We start from the raw sequence: 20,921 nt of genomic DNA, 5'->3' as shown, positions 1-20,921 counted from the left end.
CTTACGAGCGTCTCAAGGGAAGAAGTCAACTGCAAGCAGTTAGATATATACATATACACACGTATATATACAGTAGCGGATCCAGAGGGGGGGGGGCTAAGGGGCTCAAGCCCCCTCCAAAAGCATCTGGGTCCACTATTGTTTTAGTGTTTGCCTTGATAAAGCCTAGCCTCAGCTGGGTCAAACCCTCCCAAACCAAAATCCTGGATCCGCCACTGTATATATATATATATATATATATATATAGTGGAATTCCTTGTTATGAAATGAAAAGTACGAACTAACATAGTGTGAGTGCCGAAAATGTGCTCCGTTGAAATTATCATTTTACTTAACGCTTTACCACATGCTGTTAGGTCCTAGAATGTACACAATGTATTCGTGTTTTAACCAAGGTTTAATTTGTTAGATTGCTCCTAGGTACTTAAAGGTTGTTCACAAAAGACTTAAGCTCAAATGTCAGTTCGTGGTTTTAGTTTCTTCAGCCTCAGTCAGTTTGTTTGATTGTGGCTGTTGCAGGGGTGACGTCGTTCGAGATCATGCTGTCGTACTTCCTGTCGCAGCTGGCGATGATGTGCGGGCAGGTGCTGCTGCTCATGGTGTTCTCCTTCTTCATCTACCAGATAGAGTGCGTGGGCAACCTCGCCCTGGTGCTGGTGCTCACCTTGCTGCAGGGCATCAGCGGCATGTTCTTCGGTGAGTGGCATGCGGGCGGACCTCGTCTGACACTTCGACCAGTAGGGAGGCCTCGCCTGAAGTGGGGGTCACTTGATACGGAGGCGTTACCTGATAGGGAGGCCTTACCTGAAGTGGGCGTCGCTTGATAGGGAGGTGTTATATGATAGGGAGGCGTTACATGATAGGAAGGCGTTAAAGGTGTAAAGTTTGGCCCTAAACCCCGGCCAAACTAAACAACTTCCGCAACCCGCGACACACTAATACTCCTATATTGCCCCGTACCGCGAGTGCAGGTAAACCCAAAAAAAAAAAATATTAAAACCCAAACAAATGGCAGGCTTAAAAAATACTAATAAGATTGCGAACAGTGAGAGGAGGCAGCAAGTTAAAAAGACGCAAAATGTATATGGCAACATTTAATAAATATATATATAAATATACCATAAAATCGTTTCATCACAAATCGGCGCCTCCATCATAAAATACATACCCTATTACTACTTATTAAAAAAGCTATATAATAAAACTAAATAAAAATACTTTAACAATTCCCCCAAAAGTATAATTTGATCATATACTTCGGAGCTCCGTAATTTAAAGGGAATTTACCAAAAAGGCATTAAAAATATATAAGAACATATTAATACAATAACAAATATAGATACGCACCGGGCGTAGCACTACTGTAAATACCAATTAACAGAATGAAATCTAACAAAAAATTGACCCACATTAGCATCCAAATCAATATATCAATAATTTAGCTAATTACAAATTATGGGTTAACAAGCCCTTCTCAGTTATGTCATTTTCTAACGGTCGACGTCTTTTTTCTTCCACGTCTGGCAGGGATTGGATGAACCGGCTGAACATAAAATCCCAGTTTCAGTGTTATTAGTCCGTTAATTTAAATCTCAAAAATTCACAGATTATAGTTTCGCAGCAGGGGTCAAAGGTGGCACTGCTGGCACTTACTTGCTTTTTTGACGTCGTGATGTCCCTTGCCATAACACGTTACCTTAGCTGCGGGTGATTGTACGGATATGACGAATCCTTCGCCATACCGTCTTGGAGTCATGGCGCACTTAATTCATCCTTGGAAAATCCTCGCGACATTCACACACACCAAGCACTCGCTTTTCATCGTACCAAGGCGTTCCTAATTTTATATATATATATATATATATATATATATATATATATATATATGAACCCCGTTCATATTCAAAAAGGAAAACTCGTATTCAGATGTTCGACCGGCAAGTCACTTCGACGTGGCACCTTCACCATGGCCAACACGCGTTTTACTCACGTCCGCGCCCGCCCGGGCCACCAGGCGACTGCCGTTCGCCGCCTCCCCTGACGTCACACACTCAGCTGTTCACCTGCGCGCCGCCTAGCGCCGCGATTACCAAAATATTCGGTAGTGTCCTTGAACGTTCCATACCAATTTAATAACTTAAAATCTTAAAATTAAAAATACTAAGACTAAACAAGAATTACAATTCCTTTTTTAAAACAAAATATAACAAACTTAAATCCAAAATAACTCTTATTACCAGGGCATCCGGAAAGGTTAATAAAATAAGTTAACCATTTCTGCCAACCTAAACATTATCAAAGGTAGAGGCTGTAGCACACATGCTACACATGATAGGGAGGCGTTACCTGATAGGGAGGCGTTACCTGATAGGGAGGCGTTACCTGATATGTAGGCGTTACCTGATATGTAGGCGTTACCTGATAGGGAGGCGTTACCTGATAGGGAGGCGTTACCTGATAGGGAGGCGTTACCAGATTCGGAGGCCTCACATATTGGGAGGCCTTATCTGATAAAGGGACATAGTTTACTAAGAAATTCTCGCCTGATAGGAAGGTATCACCAGATAGGAAGGCCTCGCGTGATAGGGAGATCTCGCCGTATATGGAGGCCTCTTATTATAAGAAGGCCTTGCGAGATAGGGAGGTCTCATATTATAGTGAGGCCTCAGCTTATAATGGGCCTCATTGAGTGTGGCGCGGCGCTTCTTTAAGGGTTGCAGCGAGATGTAGCATACTTGCCGAGTCTCCGCTGAGAGCAGAAGACTTGATCTTACCAACTTGATCCTCGCGCAAACAAAAAGAATGCTAATGATTAAATAACGTGTTATGACCTCACAGCTGAGAAATTCTACAGTATGGTGATGAATTGCTAGGACTGTGGCATTCATATTGATATTGTTTCAATAAGTAGTAGTTGTAGTTTCGGGCATGAAGAGATGCATATTATATCAGTGTGGTAACCACAGAAAGTGCTTATTAAAAAATATATACATATTTAAAGTGAAAAGCCTATGGAAACGAAAAAAAATACAAAATGAGAAAATTTTAAAAATAGGAAAATAACAAACAATATAAAGCGACAAGAACAAACTACCAGGGTTTTAAAATGCTTTGCCTGCCGAATATGCCAATTTTTGAGTTTCTAATGCCAAATGCATGCCTTGAAACAATATCATGTTAAGTTTGTATCCTTGTAAGTCAACATCTCACCAGAGATGTGTATACATCGAACCTCGGTATCGTGCAAATACTTGTGTTCTCATGTGGCAAATGCACTTACAAAACGAAACTCGGGACACGAAATTTAACCTACAATTATTTCAAATAATGCTGAGCGCCAAAAAAATTTCAAAAATTGTGTTTTCAAATACATTTCTTGAAGCGAATCACACGTAGTTTCCACACCCGCCGCTGGAATTCGTTGCCGGATCAGCTACTTCAACTATTGAATTGTTTGATTAGCATACTACATGATGAAACGGCTCCGATAAACGCTACAAAAATATTGGTTGTCTGTTAAGTCGGTTTACGGACGATATTTTAACGTGACGTCATTACAAAACATTGATGAAATGATTGCATATTTATATGAATAAAATTGAATCATTTTTATTGAGTTATCACTATTTTGTATGGATACAAAGGAGTGAAATTAAATCTACACTTTAATTGATAGATTTACTTTTATTTGCACTCATTAATTAAAATATGTTTGTTACTTTAACGAACAGATTATTTTAACTATAACTTTTATACATGTTTGCTATTTAACTTCTTCCAATCTGTGTTATTCTGTTAAGGATAGGACGATGATAGGAAAAGTAGGAAACGAATGGGAGTGTTTCAAGTTTAATGTGCCTCGAAAAAGTCAAATTGATGGTTGTTCCAATCGAGTGGAAGAGAGATAGATGCTGCGCAAGCGTACAATGTGCGTAACGGGACAATGTGCGTAACGGGACAATGAGTCGTCCTTTTTCGTGCGTGCAGCCGGCGTTCATCGATTTATTAGACGTCACGTCAAAAAGACATGAAAAATTAATGAAATCCGGCTTTGGGTCTTATTTTCGACAAGGAATTTTATTAAAATGCTTCCGATCTTGATTAAATTCACTAAACAGTTAATACAATAAAGTTTCCCTCTGAATTTGCGAACTTTTGTTGGCGCCATGCGCCTCAGATGGCAGCACCGCGGTTACACATTTCCGTTCCATTAGAGAAATCACTCCCACCAAATGCCGTATACCGAGAGCTGAGATGTTCCACATCAAAAACAGTTGTTTGCCATGCGTGAAGCTGCTTCTTATCCAGTCTGTGCCATGTTTGAGGGACACATTAACTATTTGGTGCAGTGTAGTGTTTGTAAGATTAAAGGACTGTATTTTATGGAAGTGACCGTGTTTGCCGAAGGAAATTCTATTTCAAACTTACTTTATCATCAGGCTTGTATGAGCACCACCTTCGCAACTTTTTTTTATACGTTTCAATATGGCGATGGTGACTAAGGAAGTGACCTCAGCTCTGTAACAACATGACATTTATTGACATTACCTAACTCCGTGTAAAAAAAAACTGGAAGCGTATTTAAAATAATTTTATACTTGTTTTTTTATTATGCCTTAGGCTGTTGCAACCCAGAACTATAATTATACAAATTTATCACGTAATCGACACTCTTCAGTAGCAGAATCTACGTATATATGCTATTTTGACCATATTACTTTAAGACAGTTGTAGTTTAGAAGTTTTTTCCCTTCAATAAATTTATGATTATTAAAACTAGGATTTTTTTTTTGTTTCAGGTTTTTTGATTTCCATCATGTGTGATAATGAATCCACGGCAACTCATATTGGTTCTGGCTGTCTTTACCCAATGATATTTATGTGTGGTGAGTAAAGTTTGTGGTTTAGTGTAATTTTAAACGCAAATCCACGCACAAATTTCTAATCTCTATTAATGATATTTTATTATTTGCAAATAAATAAACATATATATATATACACCCCCATATATTAAGCCTACTTGTAATTTTGTCAGCTAGGTCAAGGGTTACAATCAAAATAATGTAAAAGATATCACAGGTTTATAGAGTTTGTTTAAGTTAGGCATTTTAAATAGATTTGTAACATTTTAGATAATAATATGAGTAACTAGGTAAGTTACGCAAAAATATAATGCATTGTTTTATGATCAATTTACATTCAACTAACTCTGAAATTTACGAAATATAATAAATATATGATGATTAAAATGATTATTAAATTCGACCCACGAATTTCATACGACTGCCTTCTTTACCTTTGTTTGTTATGTCAAAGGACTAGGATGACCAATTAAATATTTTCATAACATTTACGTAAATTCCAGACAACTAGTTCTTACGTTTTTACCACAGAAATAAATAATTTAGGACGAATAAAATTAATTATAAATACTACAAAATTGCCGAAAAACTTACTAGACACTTGTGCGGCCAACCTTAAGTTGTTTTAAAAATTGTGTAGCCTCTCGTGTTACACACGAAGGGAACAAGGAGTAGGAATGGAACAGAGTGTGGCGAAAAGTCATCTAAAGCTATTACAACTGTAGGGTAACAACACATTTATTATTCATTATACATGAAATTATTCATTACAACATTAATGACAAAAAACGTAAACAGTTGATATTTTCGGCGTGGCTCTGATTCAAAAGTCTGTGAACAGAAACGTTTAAGAATTATAGTAACATGAGACACGTGAATGCAGCTTAACAAATCCACTTCACAATTGCCCGTGCTCTCATACTTGGCACGCCGCTTGGTGCTGGGTACACCGTCAAAAGAAAAGCTAAGTTACAAATAATTAACGTACATAAATTCCCAGAGTGCAAACGAAAATAACTAACAAAACCCCTCGACTTATGGAATATTGTTGACCTCTGTCAATGCGCAAGTTAGCAAACATCATTAACTAAAATACTACTATTTATACACTAGATGACTAATACATATAGCATGTTTTTACGAGGATACGCAGACCTCTAATAATTAATATAACACCTCGTCGACTTCCATTACTCTTGTCGACACGTATTTCTGCGGGCAAGTTCTTATTCGTCGATGCAGGGGTTACCATTGACTATCTCCCCAAACTATCATAGCGGGAGAAATGCTCGTCGGTGTGGGCACTGACATTATTCTTCGGGTGTCACTGCCGGGTTTCGCACCTAAGTGTTGTATGTCCAGTCGGTTGTCAGGTCTTTCATCGGTACTCACAAGCTCACACCGCCGTCTCCAAGCCTTGCCTCCGTCACCACTGCCCCTCTTCTCACTCTAAGTTTTCTACCCACTCGGTCTATAAGTGTCTACGACGAAACAGTACTTTACCAAGTGGTAGCTTCTTCCAACGGGCAGCGTGACGCCAGGCCGGCGAGACGTGTTGACGGTGTAGCTTCCTTCCGCAGCCAAGGCCAGCAGGGCCTCCGGCTGGTGTCGCTGGCGGTCGCGACGAGTCTCCTCTTTCAGCGCAAAATGGGCCCCCTTTTATACTCTGCGAACTGCTAGTATCGAACATGGCAGATTGTTCTCGGTCGGGGCAACCGGAACCGGCGCCTTCGGCGATGTCCGGTTGGCAAGCCCGCCAAAACGAGCCTCCCCGAGGACTCCCGAGCGGCTCCGAACGTCCTGCGCGCAGCGCGCGAACACTTGGCTTGTGCTGGTTGCATCGGCGCGCGGTTAGGCGCCGCGCGACATATCTTGATGTGCGTATGCGGAGCACACGCAACAATTGGACGTACTTAGTTATTGATGTGATTTTTATGATATTCATCCTTGTCAACTTTTTTTCCCAATGTTGGTAATAAGGGCTGTATGTATTTTTTAAGTGAAGCCTACAGTTCACAGGGATGAGAGCCACGCTTGAACAGTTCCGAAGTTCTGCCGATCGCTCATGAAAAACCGCCATATTGCAAGAATTTATATATTTTTTTATGTAATTGAGAACTTTAAATAACGAAAAAACCTAAGCTAACCAACCTCTCATTTTACTTATGATAACATAACGTAGCCTACGTCCCGGGGAAAAAAATAAAGAACTATTATTCATTTCACTGACCGAACCTAACCTCACATTTTTACTTCGGTAAACTTCGGAACTGTTTGCGTTGTGGTCGCGGCTTTCATTCCTGCGAAGTGCAGGCTACCTTGTTTTCTTGCTGACCGAGGTGTTCTGTTCCGCGCGCAGGCATCGTGTGGCCGGCGGAGGGCATGCACGCGTCGCTCACGTACTTCTACAGGCTGATGCCGCTGACCGTGCCCGTGGAGGCAATGCGGGCCGTGGTGTCGCGCGGCTGGCCCGCCGACAAGCCCGAGGTCTACATGGGCTTCGCCGTCAGCGTCCTGTGGATCGCCCTGTTCCTGGCCATGAGCGTGCTGGCCATCCGCTACAAGAGGCTGTAGCCGGTTCGGCACGGCCCGGCAGTACAGCCCAGCGCTCGGCACGGCCCGGCAACCCAGCCCAGCGCTCGGCACGGCCCGGCAGCCCAGCCCATCGCTCGGCACGGCCCGGTCGCCATAGATATGCGACGACGTAGACTGATCCTCGTCAAAGAGTAACGACGACGAAAGCTGCGCTGCTTTGCAGAAGGTTTAATTTGGCAATGTAACTGTCAAAATAAATTGATTTAGGCTGTGTCGGGACACGGCCGCAAGTTTTTAATGTGAATACATCAAGCAAATGAGAAAATAAAAAAAGACAGTAGTTCCGATCAAGTGTTTATATGATTCCAATACCAGTGTTTTTTGCTGTTAAGCTGGAGTCACAGTGCCATGACGGACTTGATCCCGACACGCTCAGAAGCCAATGAAATACAAGGTCGCCGTGACGTCAACACGACAAAATATGCGCGTCGACGGCCCGCAAGAAGTGCGATGTTATTTATAATTTCGACGGAAAGTAAAACGGAAACCTTACAGAATTTTACCTCAGAAATATTTGCTTTCTTGGTAATTTTTTTTTGCTGAAAAAAGAAATTTCGTTTTACGTTTGGGTGCACTTTCACATTCGTAAAAATCTGTCTGAATAATTGATGTATTTGTATTTTGATTTCTGCGCATTGCGATATTCACATAAATTTATATGTAAGAATTACTCTGACAATTTAACCACCTTTCAACCCCCCCCCCCCCCTTTTCCCAAAAAAAAAAAAGGAAGAAAATACGGTGCCTGGGGCACATGCCTCGTCTGTCCCACTCTAGTTACATCTCTGGTAGGTGTTTTATTCCAGATCAGTTGTTTACATATTCGATTGTGATAAATTTGTCAACTGAATGCTTGAGAGACCAGCATGTGCTCGCTAAGAAAAGCGGTCGAAAGAGTATTCAGCCAATAAAGTGCTGCGGAGGTTTCAGCCGAATCTTGTAACATCGGCCTATAAGCTCCAGCTCAAATTCTGTTTATTGCAATATTTCTGATGGCAACTCAAAGAGTAATAGACGTACATAATTTTGGAGGTATAGGACACTACGTCGCGAAATTGAAACTTTGCAGTAGAGCAAGCAAGTTTCCGATTTTATTCAACTTTAGTTTCTTTTTTAGGTTTCTTCTTTAATAGAAGAAATAGTTTATGACGCTTTAAAATATTTTTGTTCAATATCTTTATTAGACAAAAATAATATTTTTAAGATGGATATTTGTTTTATTTTTTAATTTATAAATAATATTTGGGGGAATAGCACATAGTATTTGTTTATAAAAACTTCAATTAGGACTTTAATGGTGTAAGTGCTCTATACCAATACTTAGAGCGGAAAATGTTCGATTTGCACATGGTGCCAACTGTTTTTTTTTCTTGTAAAAAATGGACATGGTGTTTTTTACCTCTGAAGTATGTAATAAAGTGTTAACATAATGTTGACATAATGGAGTTATTTTTTTTTTTACTTGTAACCTTGTGTTTCATTGCCGGTTGTCGGAAAAAGTGTGTGTAGTGTAGGAGTGAGTTTTACAAATACAGATCCAAGACTGTCAGATAAGCAGAACTTCATGAACTATGTTTTATTGTGGATTACCGAGTTTATACCATATTATTTGGATCTAGGAAAATTGCTATATGTTTTCACCTTTGATGTGTCTCAAGTAATACCTGATAAATAAAGTGAGTTTTGTTTAAATTTAAACTTGCTGAAACTTTATTGTTTTGCCTGTCTCTATTTCCCTTTGCTTTGTAAATTCATTCAAGCACGTGTTTAATTGCACTATAGCAATTGCCAGACTCACTAAAAAAAATTGTACAGTATTTGGACTGGAAATGTCTAAATGTCATCAACGATTCTTAGTTTAGTCTTTACTTTTGTAACTCTGTTAAATACTGCTTTCTAATTATATTTGACTAAAAACATATTACAAATTTGGTTTTTATTTATTTTTTATTGGTGAAGGCGGGATTACAATAATCCGTTGCCTCCGTCTGTATTTCGCTCTTTCGTCCGTCAACGTCACGCATTTAGCCGAGCGATTCACAATTGGACTTCATCCGTCCTTTCATTATATGTTTTCTCTCGGGGGATTTTTGAAGTTATTCATCTTTAGGCGCGTTATGAAAAAATGATGAGAGTGAAATTTTAAGATGCGCGCGCTTCACTGTAACACAAAATTAACAGGTTGAAGTTGCGCGCGCACCATGTGACGACATTTTCACAGGAAGATGGCGGACCCACGCGTATGAACATAAACCCACGTTAGGGGACATACCAAACGTATTGGTGTGCCAAGTGAAAGTTTATGATAGTGAAATTACCATGGAATTTATTTTGGTAAACTAAAATAGTCAAAGTAAAGAGTAAATTCCAAGGTTAAAAAAAAAACACATTATTTTGGTATTACATAAAATATCATACAAACTTTCCCTGTAACCTTCTGTCAGAGCAGTGGTTATACTACGCGGTCAATATGCTGAAGGGCTGCGGTTCATAGTTCCGTGCGGGTCGCCGCCGAGTGCACATCGTGTTCCGAGTGCGGCGCGGGTCACTCACGTGACAAACGGGGTAACGTCTCTGAAGTGAGACGCCAGTTTTTGATTGTGTCGCATATAGTGTAAAGTAAACATGTCCAACGTTCGAGTAAATACGTTGCGTATAGTTTTTGCTAAACGCCCATCTGCCCTTGAACTCCACGAGTGGTTAGATACAGTTTTGAATGTAACGGAAGACCAGATCGAGGCGTTACAGCTTGACGGTCATCAAAACTGTATATTTTTGAAATTCGTTTCGTCTGGACCACGTGAAGCAATTTTGCGTCGCACCGACGGACTGTCATCACTCGTCACTGCCGATCAAGAACGGATCAGCGTCACCATTGAACAAGCCATTGACATCCGACAACTTAAAAATGGTAAGAACTCTGAACCTGCCTCTAGAAATATAAAATCACAAAATTCGTACAGAACTAGTAGGATACGGCCGTGTCGTAACTTTGCAAGACGAGGTTTTTGGGCACGAAATACAAGTATCACGTAAAAACGGGAGTTCGTCTTGCGAAAATGGAAGTTAAAAAAGACGTTCCGTCCTATGTAACTATTGACGGGTATCGGGGTGTAGTTATATACCCGGGACAGCCGCGAACATGTAGCTACTGCCAGTCCACTGCGCACGAGCGCATAGCTTGCCCGAGCCTCCTGGAGAGAGACGCGTGGGGCGCTCCGAACACGGCTGAAGACAGCTCGCGTAATCGGGCCACTGCGACTGTCATGTCTTCTGGGGACGAGGATTTTCCTGCGTTACACTCGCGTGACCGGGAACCACCCGTGCAGACGCCGGCTGCGGAAACAGTTGATGAGCGAGCTGTCAACCTACAATCGCATTTGACCGATGCGCATCAGGCGAAGGCGGGAGAAACATGTGACCAACACTCCACGCGTAACGACGACTTAGAACACACTCAGGGTGGTTCAAAAATGGAACACGTATTGCAACCTGGTTTGTGGGCGGATGACATGGAGGCAGGTGAAAATGTAAACACGGACACGGACACACACAAAGTGACAAAAAATAGCGCGCGGGATAAAAGACCGCACGAACGAGACAGACGTACCGGAAGTAAAAGCCCAGCAAGGAAATAAATGGCGCTGTCCAAATCAGAACAACCCGAGCAAACTGACCGACGGGAATCCTTAGAACTTGCCAAATCAGTAATTGAAAAATTGCGTAGTTCACAATGACAAGATCGTACGGAAAATTGTCCAGCGGACTGACACGACTGACAAGCATTGTGGAGGTAAACATAACACTAAAACTCTTTCCTCAAGTCTTTCAGGCTAGCTATTGTTTGCGTGTGGTTGCGGTTTAGAGTAGTTTTCTTTTATTAATGATTACAGAGCAGTGGTTATACTGCGCGGTCAATATCCTGAAGGGCCGTGGTTCAAAACTCTGTGGTAGGTATTTTTTTTTTACTTTTTTTTAAGTTATACTTCTTTAGGTGCGTTATGAAAAAAATATGAGAGTGAATTTTTAAGATGCTCGCGCATCACTGTAACACAAAATTAACAGGTTGAAGCTGCCCGCTAAACCACTCATTAAGTCTCGAAAAAAAGCTACCAACAAAATAGAAATAGAACCTCTATTAGTCGCGCATGTTGGCACGCTCGTCGCCTCTGATCACTGTTTTCATATTTATAATATTTATCCACATGTTTCTAGTTTCCACATTCACATCACGTGTTTTAGTTTCATACAAGTGCGAATTTATATGTGCTAATAAATTATATTCAGTAGTGATTTAAATTTAATATTTTGATTAATATTATTTACTTTTCGTAAATATTAGTAAAAAATAATTGTGCCTTTATACTTTTTCAAGTGCTCCAATATAATTGAGGTTAACTATCCGTATGTATTATTTATTGATATAAATTAAAATATTATTATTTAATATAATTAATACTAAAAATTATTAATATTGGAAATTTATTATTGTTTATTTAATATTTACAAAATAAAGGAATAAATTTAATAAAACATTTAATAAAAAAATTGTGATAAAAATTAAAATCGAACATCAAATTAAAATATTAATTTTTAATATTTATCATTAAATTGAATAGATAATAAATATTTATGAAATAAATGAAAAAAATTAATGAAAACTTTTTGATTAAAATGAAAAGTGAATAGTAAAATAAGAAAATAATAAATGTTTAAAAAATTAATAAACTGAAATTAATTATTAAATTTATTTATTTTCTTTTAAAATATTAAATAGTCAATAAATATTTAAAATTAAGAATCTTATAATATTTAGTACAATTTATGTCATTTATATTAATTATTCTCTAAATTTTTTTTTTTAATTCAAATTTAAACTGAACTTTATTGACTGTGTTTATCTTTTTCCAGCCCTTTTATTATTTTAATTAAATTAATTATTTGCAATTAAAAACTATTTTTGATGATGCCAAAGAAGTATAACTTCTCATGCCCGTACATAAGTACACGCACCCATTTTTTTTATTGTTGTTGTTTCCTATTTATGTCGTTTTTATGTACTACCGTATTAACATTTCCTCGCGAAAATTCAGAGTCGTGATTAAATTGTTCTATCACGAGTTTTAAAAACGGCAATTTTGTTATAAAAAACAATTGCCCGACCTGTACGAACACCACAGGCCTTTGTTCTCATAACCATTGACTGCCGCGGCCAACCATAGATTCAGAGCTGGCCAAGCTTTTGACGGGCGGATGGACAGGATTTTTCGGACCATCCGATTGCTTCAGGTCACGTGAGCGACGGGCGTATGATGGACTGAGGCGACGGGCTGCTGTGAATTCCGCCTTGACCAAATTTTTTGTACCGAATCCCTCCTCTGTCTAGAATGATCGCGTAACCATTCAGGAGAGAAAAGATGAGGCCTGCCTCCCAAACAAGCATCTGATTTAATTCAGCGCTTGTACAGTTCTGTACCACGGCACGAACACGATGGGTTGTCGTGCGTTCATGGGCGTTGTAACGACGCGAGGAGGCATGGAAGCCTTCTTTTCACAGACGAGAGAGACACACCCGAAGTTCATGCTAGCTTTTTTTTTTTTTTTTTCGTTCTATCTCATTGTATAAACCGGTGTGACAAAAAAAATTTGCGGTCGATTAGGATAGGTTAGCTACATTATAAATACTTTAAAACATTGTGGACGGTTGGTTATATTAGGTAAGTATAGCTACATTAAAAATACTTTAAAATCATTTTATGGTTGCTTAGCAAATAACTTTTTAATATGTAGCTATCCAGCGCTAGGAAACCGTTTACATGATTTCACAGTATCTTTAATTTAGCTATTGTAATCAAATCAACCGTCCACAATGTTTTAAAGTATTTATAATGTTGCTAACCTAACATAATTGACCATTAGTTATGAGTTGTCCAAAATAAACATTCACGGACACACGGCAAACGAAAAATATGGCGGTGTACAAATAAATACCGTTGCCTTGTTTATGGTCTTTCCTTTTATCAACACCGCCATATTTATTTACAATGAACAAAAAAAAAAAACCGAAGATGCACGATCGGGCGTTTGGCTATCTCGTCTGTGAAAAGAAGGCTTCCCACCTACACGTACCCAGTTTCCCGCCGAGCACGGGTCTTGGTGCAAAGTTCACTTACTCTGAACATGAACCCACAGCCCACAAGAAATCACCCGAAAAATGGTTAGGATTCGTGATAAAGACACATTTTATAACTTGCACGTGTGTTTTTACCCTATTTACACAAAAAATTATAATTATGACTTTGAAGTACGGCGTAGTTTCTACAACAGTTGCTTAAAATTACGAAGATATTCTTGTTTATTTGAGGTGATTTCTTCGTCGAAAAGTCCGTAAATTTACTGTGATTTCTAACGGTCAGGGAGTTTTCTTTCGAATTTGGAAGCTATTATAAGCGCCGCCTTGTGCCGGCAGGCTAGTGAGAGACGACTTTCATTGTAAATATGTTCACCGTAAATTTACCAACAACAAATTAAAAAAAAAAAATACAGGGATATTCGTGAATTTACGGATACCTTCAAATCATTTTAACGATTATTCGTGAGTTTTAATTTACAAGCAGTATTACTAGCTGCACAGTATTTCATAGATAAACCTAAATACCTAACGGACAAAAAAATGGTTGTCTGTAAAGTTGGTTTACGGACGATAGTTTAACGTGACAACGTCATAACAAAACATTGATGAAATTATTGCATACTTTTATGAATAAAATTGAATAATTTTTATTGAATTATCACTATTTTATATTCATACAAAGGAGGAGTGAAACGAAATCTACAATTTAATTGATAAATTTACTTTTATTTGCACTCATTAATTCAAATATGTTTATTACTTTAACGAAGAGATTATTTTAACTATAACTTTTATGCATGTATGCTATTTAACTTATTCCAATATGTGTTATTCTGTTAAGGATAGGACGATGATAGGAAAAGTAGGAAACGAATGGGAGTGTTTCAAGTTTAATGTGCCTCGAAAAAGTGAAATCGATTGTTGTTCCAATCGAGTGGAAGAGAGATAGATGCGGCGCAAGCGTACAATGAGCGTAAGGGGACAATGTGCGTAACGGGACACTTTTTCGTGCTTGCAGCCGGCGATCATCGATTTATTAGACGTTGTCACGTCAAAAAATTATGAACACGCAATCACTCAGAAAACAAGTCAAAATCGGCCAATGCCTAAATTTATAAGCAGGTATGCATAAAAATTTCGATGTCGGCTGATTTTGGCTTGTTTCCCGTGTGTTCACATATATATTTTTTTCTTTCGATTTTGAGGTTTACCTATGACATACAGTGTAACTAGCAATACCGTATGTCTAAAAAAACATTTAAAAGAATCATTCAAAGAACAATGCTCCGTTTATTTAATCTGAATTCGAACTCTGACGAATCATCCTCGAGTGTAAATCAAATCTTTGAATACGTTGTAAATCTACAACAAAACACTCTTTCATCGCCGAGCAGGTTTACATGGATTACAACGGTGGACAGAACTACAGTACCCGAATCTGGCTTAGTTTACACGAGGATTTGACTATCTCAAACTTCGAATAACTCTTCGTTTATTTCGGGCAAATTCCCGTGCCTCAAGTGAAACTCGAACCCATGACCCAAAAGTTTACTTAGTAATTGATGTATTCAAAGTAAATAAAAACCAACTAAGTATTTATATTAGTATTATGTTCCGAGTATAAAGCAAACTTTCGGCTGTGCGGTGCAGGCGATACTGTCCCGTCTTTTCAGGTGGACTAGTGCATCTCGATTAATTTCTATCAATACCAATTAATGTATACATTGTTTTATAGAATTCCAAAATTCGTGACGTTATTTGATCTGGCAGAGGTTATTTAGCCAGTATTTATTTAAAGTTAACCTTGAGCGACTATTTTACAATTAATCAACGATTTTGACTAACGAGAGCATGACTTTTGCTGTCATAATTGTTATTTTTGTTTGGACGCTAGTTTTCTCTGGAAAAAGTGGCGGCAGGCGCGTAAAGGAGGCGGCCATTTTTACGTATCGCCGAAGAGACGCAACAGATTTAAAGTTTTCTCGGCCTTTTCAACAACTTCTTGACTTGCTTTCTGCGTGTTTTCGTATTTATAATTTTAATCCGTTATTTAGATTTATCTATGGCATACAGTGTAACTAGCAATCATGTTCGTACAAATGCATTAAAGTTTCTTCGTAGTTTCATACAGTAAGATATCCATAGAGGCAAAAGCTGAAATTACGACTCATCTTCTGTACTTCATGTACAGAATGTGGGAGGAAGAAAGAAATACATACGTAACAAATTTTGGAAAGTTTTGTTCGTATACGTACTCCAATATTGTTTTTTTTTTTGTGAGTACCCGTGAATTTACGAGGATATCCACAAATTTACGAAGATGCCTCGATAATTTGTAACCAATCTGCTCCGTGAGTTCAAGGCGAAAAAAATTTTTTTTAACAGTGTAACCTACTCCCAGGCAAGTACGGATTACGTAAGCCATTGCACCATTGCACCGCTACGAATCTTAACCGTCGCCATCTGCTGCCGCAGCTGCGAGTGACATTAGACAGTCACGCCTTCGTTTTTGAAGCGCCGCAAGATTCCCCTAATTTCCAGATGTTTCACAATCGCCTCGGTTATGCTCGTTCACGCCCCGTTAATTCGAGAGGAAACTTTAGCACCTGCGAAGCCAGCTTCAGTTGATAAGTTCACATCAGAGATTAGAGAAAGTTACAGATAGAGCATAAACACAGTTTGTAGGTATCTCTGCTGAAGCCAGGGGACGTAAGGGGGAAGCAAGTCGCCGCCATATTGTGCAATGAAGAAAATCGCATTTCCTCATAAGTGATGTATGTATGGTAGTGAAAAAGTGCATGAATCTTAAACAAATAAAGACTGTTGACTCGAGAAAAATGATTGTGTACAAGAGTATGTAGTAAACTACATTTATATATACTATATAAACAAATGGCCGCCATCTTCTTGCGTGAACAAACTGGCCACAGTGCACAGAGCTTATGCTCCATCTGTAACTTTCTCTAATCTCTGGTTCACATAGACTTCAACTGCGCGCTGCAGTTTCTGAGCTCTTTGCTCGTAAACAAAGGATTTTAAAAATTCGGTCTTAGTAATTTAACGAAATTCTTTACCAACGATGCACGCTCATAAAACTGATTTGGCCAAAGTAAAGTTTATATTAACTATCAAATGATTATTCCGTGACATCTGACCAGCAAATCGTGAGCAGAGTTTTTGAACTTAAAACAATTTTTTTTTAAACTTTTCTAATGACGAAAAAAAAAATTTATTTAAAAATTTTTGTTAGTTGCATATAAGTAATAGAATTAATTGATTTTTAAAGCATTGAGCATTGTAATATCTCGACAATTTCTTGTCACAATATGAAACCCGCCAAAATGGCTTCCTACTCTACTCTCATTGGTTGTTGCGCCATGCGTCCTATATCAGAAATAAAAAATATTAATTTCCCTTCTATGCGCATGATCTGTCTCCCATTCACACGACCGTCCTATGTGCGATTGTGAATCAGTAGGTTGGAAAACATGGCGGTCAAATCTTGTGCGAACGACATACTGTTACTGTTACGTTTTTTTTTTTTTTCAGTTGTTCACCCAGCTTAATTTGTCGGTTGAAATCACGCACGCAAGCACACACGCACGTGCGCGCGCACGCGTATATAACATGTTTGATGTCAAATTCTGGATGAAGTAAAAGGGAACGGTTGAAACGTTGAATAAAGATTGAAATCTCTGGCGGGCGCTACTCGGATGTTGATTGTAGAGTTGGCAAACAAGTCTGGCCTTACTTGGCTGAGGTAACCGGTTTAACTTGTTACCGGTGGAATGGTGTAGAGGGGGTTAATGTGAGATGTAGGATGGTGGAAAGTTTCGCCAACTTACGCCAACTTGCTCGGCGCAAAACATTCATCTCAACTCGAAACGACGTTTTACGACGTGAGCCGGCGCAGGCTTACGTCCCATAAGATAATGCGGACCCAGACTTGTTATTAAAATTTATTGACAAGTATAAATTTCATGTCCATTTGATTCGTATGAATACTTATGAAAGGAGATAAGTATTGGTAAACAAAAACATCCATTTAAATAAAAAAAAAACACTGCGACGCATTGGTTATCATAACCTTCCCATTAGCAAAATTTATGTACTTACATAAAAGATTGTGTACCATTTATAACAAAAACATTGTTCAGTCGCATATCATTTTTACGGTTTTATCTGTGTCCTTGGAAAAATTTCGATTATTATTGAGGTCAGTGGCATGGAGTAGCCAACGATTGTTAAACATTCGTTCCGAAGATAAAAAGTTGAAAGTATTTAAATTGATTATACTTATCTGAGAGGCCATCCGCTGTGATTAATCATTCCCAGTCATTATAAAACAAAACGGCGGAAATTATATGGTGAGATTGAGGTAAACAACTACTTCATATAATAATAGCTCACCACGTTCAAGCGTGTGAAGACAATAATTTTAATTGAGGAAATAAAGGGAAAACGCAGCAAAATACCGCATTATTGTGGACACTTTTAAACCATTAGAAAAAATAAAAGATAAAATAACTATATAAAAAAGTTTTTTTTTTGTAATTACATTATCACTTCATAGACTTGAGCCATCAATGTTTACACACAAGTTTTAATTGGCCTATTTGAAAAAAAATTAATTTAATATTAATTCGAAATAAAATCACTGTATGTGAAAGCATTAAAATATATCACATTGAATTTTGTAAATAAAACCTCAAAAATACATTAATATCGTCTGCATGTGATACCAATGCACCATCATCGGTAAATTAAATTCCGAAACTTTCTAGTAGGGAATCTGCCGCGCTCACGGTTCAGATGTGGCTAACGACACTACTGTATTTTAAAAAAAAATTGTAGTTTATCGCAGTCTTTGTTTAATTAAAATTTAACATTCAATTCTAAAAAATCACTGTGCGCAAAAAAAAAGTTAGATATTTCACAGATATATTCAGTGTAGGCCTACAATACCTTTAAAATACAATAATAGTAATATAATTGCCAATGCACCAGTGTAGCCGTCTTTCGAAGGAAAAAAAATACTGACACGCATTTCAGCAAGGGAAGCCTTCATTTCACAAACGAGACAGCCACACCCGAAGTTCCCCGAAGTTCATGCTCGTCTATATTTTTTTTTTCCGTTCTATCTCATTGTATAAACCGGTGTGGTATTAAATTTTGCCGTCGATTAGGATAGGTTAGCTACATTATAAATACTTTAAAACATTGTGGATGGTTGGTTATATTAGGTAAGTACAGCTACATTAAAAATACCTACAGTAAAATCATTTTATGGTTGCTTAGCAAATAACTTTTTAATACGTAGCCATATCCAGGGCTAGGAAACCGTTTACATGATTTCACAGTATCTTTAATGTAGCTATCCCAACCAAAATCAACCGTCCACGATGTTTTAAAGTATTTATAATGTAGCTAACCTAACCTAATTGACCATTAGTTATCATGAGTTACAATGAACAATAAAAAAAAAAACGAAGATGCACGATCGGATGTTTGGCTCTCTCGTCTGTGAAAAGAAGACTTCCCTCACGGTACCACGCTCGCGCGCGCTGCGTACGTGTGAGCGCTGCCGGCTGGAGGGTTGTCGAGGGTGTCGGCGGTTGGGGAGGGGGTAATCGGCGTGGTTCGTGCCCGGGGGTGGGGTGGGAGGTGAAGGTCGCCGGTCGGAGCGGCGGATGAATCCGTCACGGAGGCTGCTGCAGTCTTCAGCCGGGCAGCGCGGCGTCAGGACCGCCGAAGAGGAAGGGCTCCGAGGACTCACACTAGGTACGCGACCTTCCCGCCACGGGCAGGGCTATCATGAGCGGTAACCCTAATGAACCTTGGATCTTTCAAAAAATGTAGCCTACTAGCCGTTTCATGCCAAAAAAAAATATTTTTTTTTTCTGAAAACACGCCTTTTTTTTTAATGTGAAAACTTATTTAGCCGCGTTGAGCGATTTTTTGGTAGGGGCAATAACTTTATGAGTTCGCCTCACCCACATGCTAGTGACGTATAGCGCCAGACTGGCGACGCGCAGCGGCCTGTGTACACGTATTCGCAGATGTACACTAATACATTATGTACACTCAGGGCCGGCGCGTCCATATAGGCGAACTAGGCAACCGCCTAGGGCGCCAAGTAGCTTAGGGGCGGCGCAGCACGACACATAACAGCTGATATAATATGTTTAACGATTATTGCAACTAAATGAAAATAGAATTTTGTATCAGTTTGGAATGTTAATATTGATAGGTATAAGTAATTATTTTAAGTCCACGGTGACCTGTTTATGATTTGTAATAAGTAAAAAAAAAAACACACAAGCCTGCTACATTTGATTGTTGACAAAATTAGGCTTACGTTATGTATTTTGAGGCAAGGACAATTTTTTTTGGGGTGTCCGGCCCGGGGTGGGGAGGGGGGGGGCATTTAGGTTTTTCGCCTAGGGCGCCAATTTACCTTGCACCGGCCCTGTGTACTCTCGACTGTATCATGTGCGTGTTGGACTCTTTTTGGATGGTTAAAATCTTGTGAGTTGGCGTCACCGACATGCTGTAGTGGCAGTAAGTGGAGTTAGATTGACCACGTGAAAAGTTTAATTTGGGTATACTGCGCATTGCCCAGTGAACACATGACCTAGGTCTGACAACACTGGTAAGTCACAGCTAGGTAATGGATTGTTACGTAATTTTGACGTACCTACCACTGACGTTTCTCGTGACATAAAAAAAAAAAAATTATGTAAGGATAAATGATAGCATGCTGACATCATATTTGTATAATACCAAAATCATTTTCTTACGTACATTTGACGTAGAAATTATGCCATGACTTGATGTAAGCTTTTGGACATACGCCATTGCTATGCTATGCTATGCATAGCAATGGCGTATGTCCAAAAGCTTACATCAAGTCATGCACTCCCATTGCACAAATATTTCAAAGATAAATTATGTCATATTATACATTTCAATACAAAGTTTTAAGTTTTCACTTCTGTGGACAGTCCATCTGACTGCCTTTTTTTTAGCATTTTTTTTTTCTTTTTTTTTTTTCACTTTTCCAAAAATACATGTTATAAACTAAATGCGGTAACAGAACTACCCATCCGTCATCAGCGCATTCTTAACTGATTTCCGTAACCAGACATCACTCAGATATATTGATCAGTTTTTTTTTGTTTTTTTTTGAAATCACCTGTTTTTACTTTCTGAAACTTTGTACACCGTGTGTGTTCCCGGGTAGGCGGAAGCCTTAACTAATACATTAGCAAAACTTTTGTCAATATTTAAGTTCCAGTTTGGCTTGAAAACGTATCTTTTAAAGAGTTTCT

The 20,921-nt window shown here is 38.7% G+C and overlaps 2 protein-coding genes across 12 annotated transcripts in view; both read left to right on the top strand.

The window, feature by feature from the left end:
- Window positions 1-9,155, top strand: part of LOC134532764 (ABC transporter G family member 20-like) — a 100,799-nt gene extending 91,644 nt beyond the window's left edge. For all 6 annotated transcript variants that reach the window (XM_063369590.1, XM_063369588.1, XM_063369592.1 and 3 more), the window contains 3 exons: window positions 520-696; window positions 4,800-4,886; window positions 7,222-9,155. In XM_063369590.1, the coding sequence (XP_063225660.1) occupies window positions 520-696; window positions 4,800-4,886; window positions 7,222-7,436 (479 nt within the window). In that variant the 3' untranslated portion in view covers window positions 7,437-9,155. The remainder of the gene's footprint in view (window positions 1-519; window positions 697-4,799; window positions 4,887-7,221) is intronic.
- Window positions 9,156-19,289: 10,134 nt separating this feature from the next.
- LOC134532763 (ABC transporter G family member 20-like) overlaps window positions 19,290-20,921 on the top strand; it is a 40,861-nt gene continuing 39,229 nt past the window's right edge. For 3 of the 6 annotated variants that reach the window (XM_063369586.1, XM_063369585.1, XM_063369582.1), the window contains exon 1: window positions 19,303-19,371. The gene's annotated coding sequence lies outside the window, so the exon portion shown is untranslated. Of the gene's footprint in view, window positions 19,372-20,921 lie in introns of all 6 variants that reach the window. The other 3 variants (XM_063369587.1, XM_063369584.1, XM_063369583.1) reach the window with 2 other exon arrangements.

Source organism: Bacillus rossius, chromosome 6, assembly GCF_032445375.1.
Source record: "Bacillus rossius redtenbacheri isolate Brsri chromosome 6, Brsri_v3, whole genome shotgun sequence".
NCBI classification, from domain to species: domain Eukaryota; kingdom Metazoa; phylum Arthropoda; class Insecta; order Phasmatodea; family Bacillidae; genus Bacillus; species Bacillus rossius.
Note: the sequence above shows the minus strand (reverse complement) of the source record. Positions and strands in the feature narration are given on the sequence as shown.